A 17,021-nucleotide genomic window follows, 5' to 3' on the forward strand; every position below is an offset into this window, starting at 1 on the left:
GGGGAGCCACTTCAAACCCATCGTAATTAATGATCTACGCTCGGCGATTAAACCCAGCCACGTCTTAATATACGCTGACGATGTGAAACTTTTTTCCTTCTTCTCCTTGGAATCGCAATCGTATCACCACCAAATTTGACCCAAATAATTTGATTACATGGTGCTCGTTAAATTTTATCAAATTAGATCTATAAAAAAAAATCTATTCGACCAAAGATTACATTTTAATTTGCGTATTCAGCTCTCTTTAATTAAACCTAGGTCCGTATTAGGTTTCGTTAAAAGTATCTAAAGGGACCTCACATTACAATGAGACTATATACGTGCATAGTTATACCAATACGTGATTACGCCTCTGTTGTGCGGTCTCCTTCTTATAGGTGTTATGTAGATTTAATTGAATCCATTCAAAAGCAATTGCTGTTGTTAAGCAGTCGGGTTGGGACCCGCTTGTTTCTCTGCCTCCCAATAAAAATAGATTAAATTTGTTAACCATTCAAAGTTGTTTCTCAATATCGAAATCTTTAAAGTCTATCAAAACGACTATGCTTTATACGCGCGATTTGTGTATGTCGTATTTAAACTAACTTGCAATCCTAACCTCTCACTTTGATTCAAAAATTAATCGGTGTTACTTACTACTTTTGCATGTTTGCAATGACTTAGGGGTTCACTTGCGATTTGATTTTGTACTGGTTGTGAGTGTGCTTGTGTTCTAGTTGTGTACATGCGTTTTTCTTTGTAATTCATTTAAACATGATTTTTTTCTTTACTTCGTATATACTTTATACTAGTTTTTAAAAATAGTTGATATAAGATTTACTTCTAAGAGAATTCGGCTATTAATTTATTTTAGTTGAGTTTCATATGTAAATAAATAAACACATTTTCCCAACTGTGCAATATCTGCCGTAAAATTCTCCCTTTAGCGAAAATGAAGATATGGGCTAGGAAGTCGATGGAAGGAAAACACGAAGAAACAATCTTCAGTCGTTAAGTAGAAGTCTTCCAATCAAGTTGTGAGGTATGTATTCGTGAAATTTCTTTTATGCCCATCACCGAGGGTTGAGGGGTATGTTCATTTTGTCGATACGTTTGCAAGGACCAGAAAGAAGAATCAGGCACCTCACAAAGTATAAATATATTCTTGATCAGCATCAAATTCTAAAACGGTTTAAGCATGTCTGTCTGCGTAATATCTGTTGCAAACATTCTCCTGGTCGCGAAGATGACGCTATCGACTGCAAATTTGGCGGAAATATTTTAAGTTTTTGCACGCAGGTTGGCATTGAAAATGGGCCAAATCGGCCGAAGGACAAGCCCACAGCATCACATAAACTGAGAACACATCCGCTTTTTCCAAAGAATGAAAAATTGGTTTTTCGCTCATTACTCATAAACTATAGCAAATAAATGTACAAAAATTTGAACGCACATTCTATTAACGATGCTGTAGCATTTGTGTTCAAAAATGGAAGAAATTAGTACGCCTTTAAATGCTTTTTCAATACCTTTGTAACGCGCATAAACGAGCATCAAAAACCCCATAAAGTAGGCAAATTCTTGGCCAGTTTCAAATTTGGAATGCACGTAAACATGTCTGTCTGTTCGCCTGTCCGTCTGTCTGTTTGCACAACTTTGGGGTATTTGTAGTAAACACTCTCCCGTTAGCGAAAATGAACATCACCTACAAATTTGCAAAAGAATTTGACTTTTCAAAGGCCACATCTACAACGCTCACATGCCTACGTGACAAAAACTTTTATTTTGAAAATAGAAAGAATCAGCTGTCCACTCCATATTATAGAGCGTGAAAAGTTGTTGTTCTTTTACTTCTTTTGTCTTTTGTCAAATAAGCGTTAGTACAAAATTTTGCACTTGAGTTATACAAGTAGATATCATTCTTTTTCACATTTGAGCACTCACTAAAAGGAAATTATGATTATGACATGGAAGACGAAGATAGTCCATATCAAAATAGGGTGAAAATGCAATCAAACACAAAAACAATAATAAAAGGACATGAAAGAAGGGGCCCAAGCGCTCTTGAAAAAATTAAACTATTGTCTTTGAAAGTGGATAACAAACCTAAACACGAGAAAAACATTTCTATAGAATCGTTTACAAAAATTATAAATTATTTTGATATTGAAACAATATCAGTCAAAATATGGTGCAAACACATTTAATTTAGTTGAAGGACAAATATATGCGGAAGCGCGTAATGAAATAACAAGCAAAGCGCGGTTATTTCCAAAATCCAGCAATTACGAAATGTAAAAAGCTTTGTTAATGTACAAAAATTGTCGACAAAATTTTTGGTATGAGTGCGATTGATAAACTATCATCAGTAATTGAACACACAGTAAATGGTATGTAGAGACGTACTGGTCGAATAAAGGCCAAATGAATATAGATTACACATGGATCATGGACAATTAATTTGAATGATTTTACAAAATAATTCTTTGTTACTATGGATATGGAAAAGTGAAAAAAACTATTTACGGGACCAACTTCAAGAGGGTAAAATGAAAAATAATGGAAAAAGTGTATCAATCACGACCAAAAAGATCACCCAGTTGGAGAAACAGTTGAAAAATGGGAATCAAGCTTTAGAAGAGAAAACTGAAACATCTAATCCTTAACTAACAAACGAGATGAGGCGAATAATAAACTTGAAGACAGTATGAAACATAAGCCGAATTCAGAATCAAAAGCTCGCAACGTTAAAAAAGAACAGAGCAAAATGTCAAATCCATATATAACTGTGAGAAACTGAAAATCCTATTGTCAAATTACAAAACAACTTAGAAGCTAACGAAATATTAAAAGACAAGCACATATCAATCAACAGAGGATGGTTAAGAAGATGGTTAAATTGGATCAGTTCGGAGCGAAGAGACGTCGTAAGATTGAAAAGCCTACCAAAAAGAACCTACTCGTTATAAATAGAACGCAGTATCACAAAAAATAAAGAAGATTGAGAACTGTAGCACAGCAACAAATAGATGCAGGCGGTAAGTTTTGTAGATACATTCCGTCAACGGTGTAGGCATTTTCAAAATTCGTTTAATTATTTTGCTCAAAAACAACCGGATCTGAAGAATTTATAAAAAATTCAAACGTTTGTTCAAACGAGTTTCGTTGTCCAATAACAATAATAAGCGTTCACATCCAAAGAATGTAACAACTTTTCTGAAGAAAATAATATCGCAAATATTCAGACTAGAACTGGTTTAATTCTGGACAATGGTCACACAGATAAAAAATTAAAATACAATAGTAATTATGGCGAAAGTATCATTGTCTGATTTATGTATATATATATAAGGTTGGGCAAAGTCTCTTTAAATTTTCCAGTTAAGTTTTCACCTATGATGTACACTTTGGAACACGTACGAAGATCAATAGAAACCAGATAGATTGTTGCATATTTTAGAGCGCGAAATAGACAACCACTACAATGTTGAGCGCGATAAAATGCGAAAAGAGGTTAAACTACAAATAACGAACGCGCTATATATGTATAAGCCGCACCACGATAAGCATCAGAAATGAGAAAAACATATGAACTCATGCAATTATTGGCTTTAAAAGCACACAATTTGTGAAAAACTGGCGAAGGAGTAATGTCAAAATAAAATGTAGCATTCATCATAACATTGAAAAAAGCCGTAGAATTTGAAGTTGTATGTGCTGATTATATGAAATCGGAGGAAACTTTTAAAGGGAAGGAAGTTATTCTGTCACCTTTGACAGGTTAAGAGCGGAATACCTAAATGTATCATGTGGATACCTAGAAGAGCTGTATACAGTGAAGAGCTGATGGCGAACATTAAAACGAAGGCGTGAACATGGGGAAGAAAGGCAAGGAAACAGTCTTCACTCGTTAAATTTACATCCTCGAATCAAGTTGTTAAGTCGTGCACTCCTTAAACTCTCTTTACTTCTTTTATTAATATTTAATTATTCTCTAATTATAATAATAGAGATAACTTTATTCTGCATATATATAAATTAGGTGATGTACATAAACACGATTTCTAGTATGTCCTCATTGCATTTTGTTAATTTACATAAAACACGATTTTATGCAGGTGCTACATGTACTATGTACGTATGATCCGATATGCTGTATATCAAGTGAACGTACGACATTTGATTGCAAATAACTCGCGTATTGTATTGTGCAAACTATTGAAGGATAGTAAAAAAACTCCAATCAAATCAATTAAAGTGTCTATAGTGTCTGCCGCAAAGTTGCGATAAAGAAAAAATTTCTTAATTTAATAACACACTGCTATTATATAATTATTATTAACGTTACCAACAGGCAACAATTTCCGAAGCCAAACTATTTATTTATTTAAATTGTTTTTATTTATTTTATTCATTTATACATGAAATTCAACTAAAGAAAATTACAGACGAATTCCGTGCATCTTAATAGGAAATCTTATACTAATTGATTTAAAACTAGTATGCAATAAAAAGGAAGAAAAAAAAGAAGAATAATAATAACAAAGTAAGTTACAAATAAGTTAAAAATAATAATTCATGTATAAATAAATAAGAAGAAGAAAAATAAATAAATAAATAAAAAGCTTGTGTACAGCTAGCAAAGAAGCACACCAACCAAAACGTTAACAACACAATATTATTTTAAATAAAAAAACTGAGGTGTTAAGAATGAAATGTTAGTTTAATTACGACATAGGTAAATTACGCATATTAAGCAAAATTGCTTTAATAGACTTTAAAGAGTCCGATAATGAGAATAAGTGGTAGACATCATTTAGGTTCTTGCAAACAACTCTGAGCGGGTTAAACAGCTCATAATTATATTTACATTGACTAACCTCAACCAAGATAAAGTGCCTAGAGAAACGGTTAAGGACATTAAAGCTTATTTCACTAAGTAATGCAGGCTAGTTAATAGTACCATTTTTTACTTTGATTAAGAAGGAACACCAAGAACAAATCTAGGTTTCTTAAGTGACGGTAAGGACAACAGAAGAAACCTATTTTCACAGGCGGGAAGAGAGGCAATCGGGTCCCAACCCAAATTCCTAAGGCAAACAGCAAGAATTGCTTTTGAACATATTCAATTGAATGTACATAGCACCCATATGAAGGAGACCACACAACGGGGGCATACTCAAGTATAGGTCTAACCAAACATATGTACAGCCGTTTCGTAATGCAAGGATCATCAAGCTCTTTGGATCAATTCTTTATAAAACCAAGTATAGACCTAGCTTTGCTTAACGAGAGCTCAATGTGCAAGTTAAAATGTAATCTATGGTCAAATAGAACGCCTAAATCTGTGAACGTATCGACGTCCTCCAAACTATGCGAATCAATGAAATACTGAGTAATGAATGACTTTCTTCTTGAGAAGGGAGCTTCTTACATTTATTTAGATTTAGTTTCAGAAGATTCAAAGAGCACCTTGCAACCAAATTGTCCAAGTCACTTTGAAGCAAATGTGGTTACGATTATACGGAGAAGGAAGAAAATAGTTTCACATTTAAGATCTGGCTGGAATTAATCACCGATGGGAGATCATTAATGTATAAACTAAATAAAATGGGTCCTAAGTGGATGCCTTGAGCTACGCCAGATGTCATGGGGAATTTATCCGAAGCGATGAAGTTGAACAAAACCCTGAAGGATATATTGTGCAGATAAGACCTTATCCGTTTTACTAAATAGAAAGAGAAGCTAGAAGTTTGGAGTTTAAAAAAGAAGGTATGCAATTGGGTCACAACCCACATTCCTAAGTGCAAATAGCAAGAATTGCATTTGAACGGACTCAATTGAATGTATATCTTTGAGATAACGCCACATAACTCGACAGCGCAGGATTTAAGTACTGTAAGGGCGTTCCGGCCCAATCTCAGGGGCTGGGGTAGCTCAGCGGCCCAGAAAAACACAAGGAAATTTGTATTCAAAGGGACCTGTATAATTCACTCTTTAATTTTGTAATGGTATATAATAAACGACTAATAACAAACTAAGACTCGCTCTCAAAGACCGTCAAACTAAGACTAACTTTAAATTATTCTAACTTATTCTGCTCTACCCTAGTCCTAACCTATTCTTATTCTATTCCTAATCTATCCCTATTTTATTCTCACCCTATTCCTATCGTCTTCTTATTCTATTCTTACTCTGTTGCTCTGCTAACTTACTCCCTAACTTGAACTAGCACTCTCTCTCTCCCACCAGAGACGGAGAACCCGTGTGGCCAAAACGAAGTACGCCTTTGGCTCCTCACAGTACACATGATGAATTTCCATCAGGCGCACAACTATATTTTAGAGAACTCAACCCTTCAAAACCGTCATTTTCAGAAACAACCAATTAGTAGTCGAAAAGTTTTGTTGGAAATTTTCCGTAGAGATTTGAGGTTTCAATATCGTCCAAAAACTCAGAGCCATTAAAAAAAACATGGGAGGAGATTTTTCTTTTGGAATTAACAAACTTGAAAAAGTAGTTAGGATTAGCAAACAGGGAGGACTTAATAAACTCAAGGTATCTGCACTAATATTGGTGGTTGAGTGAATCAAATCTATGCCTTGCTACTGAGTAAACGAAATAGTCGAAAGAACTACTTTTCGAAAGTGTTTTGAAAAGTTTGTTTTTCCTATTTTTTAGTATTTAGTTGTCTTATTATACCACCTGTTTCGAGGACGGGACTGCTTTATCGGAACGGATGCAGAAATAGCTTGATTAAATATATGGTGGAACGACGACAGTAAGCTATCAACACTTCCAACTGAGAAATCAAGCATATGTGAAAGATGTGATTTTAGAATTGAAATATTGATTTTATAAAAATTATAAAATTTATTTAAAAAAGTTGAATTCGGAACGTTATAGAAGTTTAACGAACCATCATGCTTGTAATAAAGGGAAATACCTGATGCTGGATGATAAGGGCCCTCAAGTAAACTAAAAGGAAGAAATGATTCACACAAACCTCAGGAAAATTGGCGAAGCAATGACCTAGCTGTGCACCATGCAATTAGGGATACGATTGTATTGATCTAAATTATGATAAAATAATTCATTAAAGAACGCAACAACTCTATTAGATGTTGAAGTTGGAATCAAACAGCCAGAACTAACGCTGTAACATCAAGTGACTTGAGGCAAATTGAAGTCACCGAACGCAATGACTATGTTGGTAGGTTTAGATTGCTTGGCCACTTCGCAAATGAGGGCGGCCTGTTTCTTATATATAGAGATATCTGAATTTGAGGGAATATAGGAGCAGGTTACATATAAGTATTTATTAGGAAATTTCGCTCGAATGACGATAAATTCAACGTCGGAAGTAGTAGGAAAATCAATTGAATAGGAAGGGACTGTCGTAGATATAGCAATTAAAACACCACCACCATTGCGATACAATCGATCATTTCTAAAAACCTGAAACGAATTATGGAAAAGTTCCGACGAATGTAGATCAGGCTTTAACAGGAAAACTCCGTGCTCACTGAATTTAGGCCCCGTAACATTTTGATAAATGAGAGATAATGAGCCTGAAGAAATATTTAGTTTTTTGAAGGGAAAAGGGCTACTGCATTAGTATTAGGGGGTCGATGGCGAGAAATAAACTCTTTAATTAAGAATCCAACCGGCCACAATGGTTAATTTAACAACATATACATGTTATCAGTCAGAACTAGAATTTTAAAAGACGAGATTGCTCTAGGTTGAGAAGAAGCCATTTTGAAAATGCTAACACGCTTTAAATACACAGATGCGACTTTCACCGCCAGGTAAGTTTTTATGTTAGCCATAGATTTATCAGGCGCCAGTCTTGACACAAATATTGCTTTTTTGGGACGAACTGTCATCTGTACTAGTAGCGGACGGCGAGTTTTGAGTTGGAAAGAATATAGAAGGGGTAAGCAAACTTGCACATGCAGTTTGTACGACGTGCCCACTTTGGCGACCAACGTTCACACTCCAACAGCCAGGGGGAGAGGACAATTTGCTATTCTCATTATTAGCTCTAGACGATGACACCTGAGTAGATTGAGTGACGTCAATGGGAGGAGGTACCCTTACAAACTGTATTTGCGGGAAGCGTTAGTTTTATTATTTAATACTTCTGGTTAAAAAACGATGATCGCATATATGGCCCACACATATTTGAAGATGAAGAATTACAGATAAGCAGTAATAAAGATACACTTTTGTATAAAGCATATTTCCAAAATCTTTTCCAAAGTTCGAAGGAAATTTATTAGGTGCTTGCATGTATTTTGATGAGCGGTAGCGATTGGTGAAAATGATAAAGTAATGCGAAGTATCAATGTCCACAACAAATAATTTTGACGGTTTTAATATTTTTGTACATAAAGTAATGGTTTTCCATTTAGTATAATTAAGTTATTCAGTGTGTACAGACACTAACCTTAGAACGCTCAAAATTGCATTTTCGACATTCATTACTTTTGTTGTTGGATTTGGAAAAGTTTTGCTGCCGAGACCCAAACGTGGTTAGCGAAGCTTATGGTCATGCTGCTCCATCATATCCCAATTGTCGGTTTTGGTTTCAATGGTTTAAAAGTAATGGTTTTCATTTAAAAAAACGAAAAACAGCTCCGAGGATCAAAAAAATTCAAAGAAGATGAATTGCAAGATTCACTTGGTGAAAACTCAACTCAAACTTCCAAAAAACTTTCGAACAGCTGATGATGAATCGACTGTTTCCAGACAAAAGGAGGGAAAACGGGTACCATGCGAATGGATTGAAAATCTCACTTCGAACCATTCCAACATAGCGGTTTCATGGCTTGCAAACAGACATTTTTCTGTGGCGTGTTGCGACTGGCAATGAAGAGTTACTACAATAACTCCAAGAGAGGTGTATATGTTGACACCGATGAGGAATATTGATGGCCATAGTTTTACTATGCATATGGTAAGGTCAGCAAGGTGCAGAGTATTGCGAACTATTAAAACTGAATTATTTTGGATAAACGTAACGTGTTTTAGGGTGTTTGGCGATTTTTTTTTATAAAAAAAGATGGATCATTCCGTATTAAAATTTTTGTGAAAAATAAAATTAAGCGCTCCAACTCACTTAAAATCTTGACTGTGGCATTTGACGAGTTTCCTTTGAACAGAAAAAGGTTTACGAGTGCTAAAAGATCTTCACAGAAAGTCGAGAAGATATTAATGACGATTGGCGCCCTGGACGCCACAGCATGACAATAACGGATGAAAACGTTGAAGCAGTGAGGAAAATTGTTATACACAATCGTCGCATCACTATTAAAGAAGTTGCTGAGGCTGTCGATATATCGATCGGCTCATTTCTTGCAATCGTTTGAGATGTTTTGGGCATTAAATGTGTGATCGCAAATACGCCAACTCACATGCTTGTTCGAAGATAAGATGAACTTACCCCCTCAACCACTTTGAACACGTTAAAGTCGCAAACATTAAAGACAACATAAAAAAGTTTTTTTTTTAACTTAGTTTCAAAACACATGTATGTCTATATATTAGTTTCAAGAGATTAAAAGAAATGTCAAAACGAAGTAGAAAACCCAACCTTAACTAAAACTTTTACAAAACCCTAAGGATTTCGATGCAAACGTAGATTCTAACTGACGCGTTAGCCCTCCGACTTTCTTCTTTATCTGTTGTTATTAATATTTTTAAATCTTTTATCCCAGATATTTCTAACTGTTAAGAGGTTCTTTATACTAATATAGTGAGGTAATAAAAAAAAAAGATCACAATCTTCAAGAAACAATCTTAAGAATGGATTCCAATAGTGTATTGGTTACTGCACCGTACCTTAAGTAATAAACAACAACCAGTAAGGTTGCCATTATGATTCGTGTCGAATCCAGAAGTTTTTTTCATCATTGCCACGCACAGGATTGAGTTTTTTAAGCTTCTAAAAATTATAGCGATAGAACTCGATTAAAATTTGGTTTATATATATTCGAAGGAAAGATATTTGAGCTTTAGAGCATTCTCATAATTATAGGCCTTGTAAAACGTCTAAATACGAAAGATTAGTAAATGCCATATATATTTTTATTAATTGGTAGGCGTACTTACATGCTGTTTGAAGTATTCCAGTGCATATAGAATGTTTTTGCACAAGTAGACATTGTGGACAGTAAAATCGTTTCTAAACAAATGATGGTTACAAGCGTAAAAAATGATGTTGCTCCAAGTCGAGGTAATAAACGTAGTGTTTTCCGTGATGTTGCTGAAGTACTTGTAGAATCTGATTCTTTTATCATTGCGGTAACTGTTTGATGACTTGTTAATGTTGAATGTTGATTTAGGATTCTAGGAGAAGCTGTAGCAGCTATAAACCGATACCATAACTTAATATGATGTACTAAGAAAATGATAAAGTATATTCTTAAAGCTTCGTCTTTTCGACGATTCGTATTCTGCTTAAACTGATAGCATTTACGTTTGTTTTTATAACAAAATAAGTGTAAGGGTAATCCTAGGGAGCAGTCGCTGCCGTCGCTGCCATGATGTTTTTCCTTTGAAGTAATTTGAGTCATTGCACTACTTTCCAGTCGTGAACTATCAGTAGTTTCTGATGTTGTGTTAAGAGTTGTTGTGGCTACATAGCTCTCTTCTTTTGCCCATGAGAATGAGGGTGACGTTTTCGCGGACAGTGTAGACAATGTCGGCTCCGCGTGTGAAAAAACTGCATGATTATACATCTTTTTTCTAAAATATTGCTTAGTATTACCACAAGTTAAGCATCTTTGCTTTTGTGTAGAAACATGCGAACATAATATTGGATCTGAGGAAGATTTTTTGCATATTGGGTGCAATGGCGAGTCTACCGTTACCAATGGAGCTTGTTCTATAAACTTTAAAGGGGTTTTTGTAGATGCCGCTGATGTCAAATGGGACTGGATCAGTGACGATGATTTCGAAATTGAACGTCGTGGTAAAAAAAGAAATTTGGTATTATCCTCTATGCTACACATATACGGTAAATTTTTGCAAGCTGTATTGTCATTTTTGTAAACATCACTTCTGTTATAACATTTCAGGTGTTTTACGATCTTGGGCCGTGCAGGTATTAATGGCAATTCGGATTTTAAATGGTGGTGGTGCAGACTTTGTGATGATAATACCGCTGATGTAGCCATTATCTTCAAGGCAAATAAGCTTATTACTTTTATTTTACCTACGAAACAACACGAGCGTACAGATGTTAGTAGATAATCGTAGACGTTTATGGTTAAAAAATATGTAATATATTTTTAAATTTTGGTTACTCGATATGTCCGAGGAAACTATATTGAATGAAAAAAGTTATTTCCCTACATTATAATATAGGAGAGCTCTGTAAAATGCGCGATGATTTGTCTGCATCGAAAATACTACAGGAAAGTATAAATACTTTATTCTACAAAAAAAATACCCAATACATTAGTGCGAAACTAGCAAGTTAAAGTAAAACAAATAAGAAACTTATATTCGGCCGCGACCGAATCTTTAGTGTCCATCGCCGTTTTGCCATATATATCTGCTCTCTAAGTCTATTTATTTGAGGTCTATATCGGCTGGATTGTGGAGATTAAATTGCTGCACTACGTCGTGACTGCGATATGTAATTTACAATTAACGCACTTAACTTGCCGCACTCTACTCTTCAAGTCCTTTTATTTGATACCCAACTGATTATACTGCTAGGGAAAAACGAATCCTCCACCTTGTGAAGTCCACAATATTTATTTTAGAATTAATTCTCAATTCAACTATTAAGAAATATTAAAGAAAAATTTGATCACATAACTTTGTAAGAGCGTGGTCGATTTTTTCCATTTTATTAAATGAAGGAGGTACGAATCCTCCACAAAGTAAATATAAAAAATTTCAGGCTTCTATCTTTAATAATTTACAAATAAAAAGCCAAAACAAACAAAATATGTGACCAGTTTACGCTTTAGTGTGGGCGAGTGCTCTTACCAATTTGCCACATTTTCAATACCAACCTGCGTGCCAATTTGAAACCGATAGCTTGCTTTTTCCGACCGTAACAATATTTACCGTAGACACGACACAGACGGACATGCTAAATCGGATTAGAATTAGATGTTGATCAAAAGTGTATAAGCTTTACGGGGTGTCTCGGACTCGGTTCTGGATGCAAAACCTTTGACAAAATGAAAATACCCCTCAACTTTTTACGATGGGTATACAAATAAATTAAAGTGGTACAATTGAGCATGATAGACTCTTAACCTATCTACCTTATAAAGGCGTGCTTTCCATAAGACGTATTACAGGACGCTTGAATTCAAAATTACTATTTTGGAAAAATATTAAACTTAAAATACTATATGTTAGACTTCCATAGCATATAAAGATTTATAAAACCGTAAAAAGGATTAAAAAAATGGTCTCATCCCATCCAAAGTTTCCGAATTCATTTAGTATGCTAGAAAAACCGATTTCACAGATTTTTATCATGAAGTTTTAAAAACTGCAATTTTTTTTGTATAACTACCCTGGTAAAGGAAGCGTTATATGGGAAATGGTCATAAAACAGACCTCTCCTTGGGTTAAAATAAGCAAAGCACAAAATTTTATCAAAATGTCTCAAATATAAACATATAAGGTGAACACGAGAATACATAACGAGATATCGAACGGGCAAGTAGGCTTAAATTGGTTTATAAAATCGCTAAAGATGAGTCTACCTTAAGTTCATCGTTGTGTAGCATATCTGTGCATAAATTTAGCACATCCTGACTACAAGTGGTGTGGGGTGTAAAAAACAAAAAGCTATCTTTACACTCAAATTGTAGAATGGCTCTGGTAGGCGTTTTTGAGATTTCAATAAATTTCTTCCATAATTGAAGACTACGATTTTTATACATTTTGAAAAGATGATTATGGGCGAATTATGCCCGTTTTCGAAATTGATCTACTTCTATCAACCTAATACAACAGATAAATCAGTAATTTCTGGGACTAATACATGCAGCTTGCTTTACCTACAAAATTCAATATTTTAAAAAAGTACGAACGCTCAAACGAAAACTCTCGAAATTCCTTGGTAAGCCGAACGCAGACACTTTTATTGGTTTGCTCGTTTTCAGATAACGGATGTACAAAAGTGATTGCTACACTACAAATCGAAATAAAAAAAAGAAATTGCATTTCAAAATTTTGCATAAAAATTTGGCGTGAAAAAGCTGTTTCCCGAATGAATATCACAGTAGTCATAGCCCAACAAACGTAATACAAATTGCTTGTATTGATCCCCCATTCATCGTATTATACATATTACTATCAGCTGTTTGCAAATCTTAAAAAGATATTCCAGAAAACGGAGATGCACCAAAGGGTAAGTGCAATGCTTATTTTGAGAGTCTTGATAACTCTTACCCTAGAAATACAACAAAACGTTAGAGCAGAGTAGCGTTCAACGGATTTTATTCCTGAAAAGGACCATGTTGAGCCCAATTTTACACACAACAAAAATACTTTATTCCTATCTTGTCGCAAGACTTATCGACACATGTATTATATATATGCCAAGTTTGAGCTTCGGTTCAATATTCGCTTTTTGATACTGACGAAGGCTTACAATTTATTTTAAACTATCTATGTAATTAAACATTGCACTCGCCCTTGCTCGGTCTATTAGGATATCAACAGCACTATTTATACGGTGACAACATAATTGCTCAATAATTATAGCATATAGTAACGATAAAAAAAAGCCTAATCTAATACATATGTTCAGAAATTAGTTTTATCGAAACTATATCTATTGTGATAACTGACCTAATCAGCCTGTAACCAACTAAGAAATACAATAGTAAATCCTAAAAAGAATACATAGTTTCTCTCCAAACAAATATAAATACTAATAATATAGTATCAATACTAATAAAATAAGTAAGTAAATGTAAGAGTTCCTTCGTGTTTTCAGATTGTTCCAATTTTTTAATTCTTTCGAAGAAATTCGAAGTCTGTGAGAAGTTTCAATACTCGAGTATAAGCCTGTATAGACCAGCTTTGCGAAGTCAACTTCTTGGTGTCTATATGCATTTTTTGTTTACGTACTGGTAACAAAAAAAATTCATCTTTAGAACCTAAAATACTATGCTATAACCCAAGGATCAATATATCATATATTAAATGGTACAATTGGCTCAAGAACATAATTTCATGGTGTTTTTCATAATAGATAGCTTTTGTGTCAAGTTTGACAAGATTAAATGTGTCAAGCCCTACCATAATAACATGCTGGAGATAGACCACAATTGCATCTGTTCAATCGAAAATAATTTCCAGGCTGAATTTTCATTTTTGAAATGCTGTTGGAACGGAACCAAATCGAGCCATATTTGAAGTGTTTGATAATAAACAATGAAAAATGCATCACATGCGAAATGCGCTATAAAGATTGTGATCCAGAACGCATGAAAAATGAGAAACGGTGGCAAAGCTAAAGTTGACGTTAAATAAGAATGAGATAATGTTTTGTTTAGCAAAAAGTGAATTGTGTAGGATGAACTGCTTCAATCTTTCTAGACAATTAATTGCATTCGACACCATCAGGAACTCATTGGAGTAAACCCCGCACTAAGATGATGTTCCGAGAATTAATATTTTGGAAATACGCTGTCTTTTTGACTCACACATCTTAAATAGCACGTCGAAAATTCAGAGTTCGGCTTGGAGGTAACATCCACTACGTAGTTCGGACATTACCCCCTTTGTTTCGCTATCCCTGTAATGTGTAATAGTGCAGAATTAATTTCAAAAGACACCTGTGCAAATCACTTGGTTCTGGTCTTTGACCAGAAATCCCACAAGTTCTTCAGTAATGCCATGATGACTTTATCAAGAAAATGGCACCAGTTTGTCGATTCAGCTTAACAAAGTTCATTGAAAGTACAAGCGAATTTGTTTAAAGGTTGGTGGAAAAACAACAGCATGAACTTTTTCCTGTATTTATTATACACATTTACCTCCCTCAAATTAAAGTCGTTAACATGTAAAGAAGTAAATAATATTAACACTATATACGCAAGCGATATTCCATAACTTCAAAATTTTTGGTATACATATAAATCACAATTTTTCCAAAATCACAAGAGCTGCATATCTTTCTCTTTCTGTTAACACTTCTAGATGGGTTTGCACATGTAAAATTCTTGGTTTAAACTCCATACTTTTATAAACTCCGTTCACTCGCAAAAATAAATAAAGTATGTGCCTGTATGTACGCAAAAAATAAGTGAATAAGCACATAATTATAAATACATATTTCCGTACGTATATACACACACCAACGCAAACTTATATATATACACAAAAATATCCCTCTGCTTATAGATAATTATATGTTTACACTTATATATATTCATAGCCATGCGTACATATATGTATATAAATATAACGACAATACGTGCATAATACGTTAATATTTACCTTGCGAGTCCGTTTGCAAATTCCATTCGATATCTACGATCAGACATTTAGTTATATTAGATAGATGGTCAAAAGGTCTTCAATCTACCACAATCTCCATGTTTTTGATGCGTTGTATATTTGACATATTTATATCTTATATATTTCTTATTATATGCAACGTATCACACAACCGTTAACTATTTACAAATGTCACAAAATCTCGATGAAACACTTGAAACAAACCGCCTTCTTAATTGTTCTTCTGATATGTTGTACACACGACTATATACAAAACTGGAATTCTAAAAGATACCCTCCTATCAAGGATTTGGTTTGCTTCCTTGTCCGCATATACAGTTTGCAGCCAAGTCGCTTTTAGTTTACTTCATATTCATGATTGTTAAAACTATAATAAATTGAAATCTTTCTTTATTAGTCAGTTATTTCCTTTTGAATTAAAATGTTTAATTTCGAAAAGACAAATTTCTATTTTACAAAACATCCCTTATTGCTAAGCAGCACAAATGCAAGACTTAAACTCTATATAAGCAATTTCAGATATACAAATGAAGCAGAGTTGCCAAAATTAATTGCAGTAATTATCCCTTATAAATGTTTTAATACCTAAACACGACCCAGGAAATATTTATTCCGCTTTGTTTGGCATTCCTTGTACGTTCTTATAAATGCAGAATCTTAACGAGGCTTTAACAACACGATAAGAGTGCTGAACACCTTTCCTCACGCTTAATATAAACATTTAAGTGTTTTACAAATATGTATGCATATTTTAATTATAAATTAAAACAATTTTCATTTGTCACCAGACTTTGTGTATTTTTTTCCTTTCACCACTTGTCAGTACGCAAAACAATTCCTAGTTAGACGTCTTCAAAGTAAGCAAAACGCAATTTCGTCATGCAATGACATTGAGACAGAGAACAATCCCCAACAACCTTTTAAATTGGATTCAAATGCACGTCTGATTGGTTAATAATTTCAGGCAATTTTGGTTTTGATGGCGCATCTGCAATAAAAACTTTATCGATGTGAAGATAACAACACGAAGAGAATGTATTATCAAATTTGTATCAAACAATACAACATATGTTACCTTAGCCAAAATATATGTACGGTATTATAATAAGCTACTTCTTCGAAATTTCGTTTCGTTGTTGATTCATATAGTCTATATTGCGCTACATACGGTTGATAAACACTGAAGGTAATGTAATATCCGTTCATTAGTAACTATTTATTGGCTTGCTGTTAAGTTCGTTGAATATATATTGATAAGAAAAAGATGAAGAGTCAACACTTTCTAAACATAAGGAATCGATCATTCACTCTGAAGAAATAAAGAGGATATAAGCAACCAACTTATGTTTATCTGAATTTTACTAAATTATGCAAAATATGTGTGTACGGAATGGAAGCAAATGATTTTTATGGTATGATGAAATTGTAGGAATTAACAAAAGTTCTCCATTAGCAATAAAAATTGAAGTCCAACAGTGGATTAACAACATCAACTATAACAAATTGTAGTATTTGCGAACTTTAAATAA

The 17,021-nt window shown here is 34.0% G+C and overlaps 1 protein-coding gene across 4 annotated transcripts in view; it reads right to left on the reverse strand.

Annotated features, from left to right (window-relative positions):
- LOC119643481 overlaps window positions 1-16,234 on the reverse strand; it is a 56,998-nt gene extending 40,764 nt beyond the window's left edge. Inside the window, exons 1-3 of one of the 4 annotated variants that reach the window (XM_038042834.1) lie at window positions 16,078-16,234; window positions 15,472-15,859; window positions 10,099-11,203 (exon numbers count right to left, since the gene is read on the reverse strand). In XM_038042834.1, coding sequence (XP_037898762.1) covers window positions 10,099-11,165 — 1,067 coding nt within the window. In that variant the 5' untranslated portion in view covers window positions 11,166-11,203; window positions 15,472-15,859; window positions 16,078-16,234. Of the gene's footprint in view, window positions 1-10,098; window positions 11,204-14,675; window positions 14,785-15,008; window positions 15,225-15,471; window positions 16,018-16,077 lie in introns of those variants that run through there. The other 3 variants (XM_038042833.1, XM_038042835.1, XM_038042832.1) reach the window with 3 other exon arrangements.
- Window positions 16,235-17,021: the final 787 nt, after the last annotated feature.

The sequence above is a fragment of the Glossina fuscipes genome, unplaced genomic scaffold (genome assembly GCF_014805625.2).
Source record: "Glossina fuscipes isolate IAEA_lab_2018 unplaced genomic scaffold, Yale_Gfus_2 61051, whole genome shotgun sequence".
Classification (NCBI taxonomy): domain Eukaryota; kingdom Metazoa; phylum Arthropoda; class Insecta; order Diptera; family Glossinidae; genus Glossina; species Glossina fuscipes.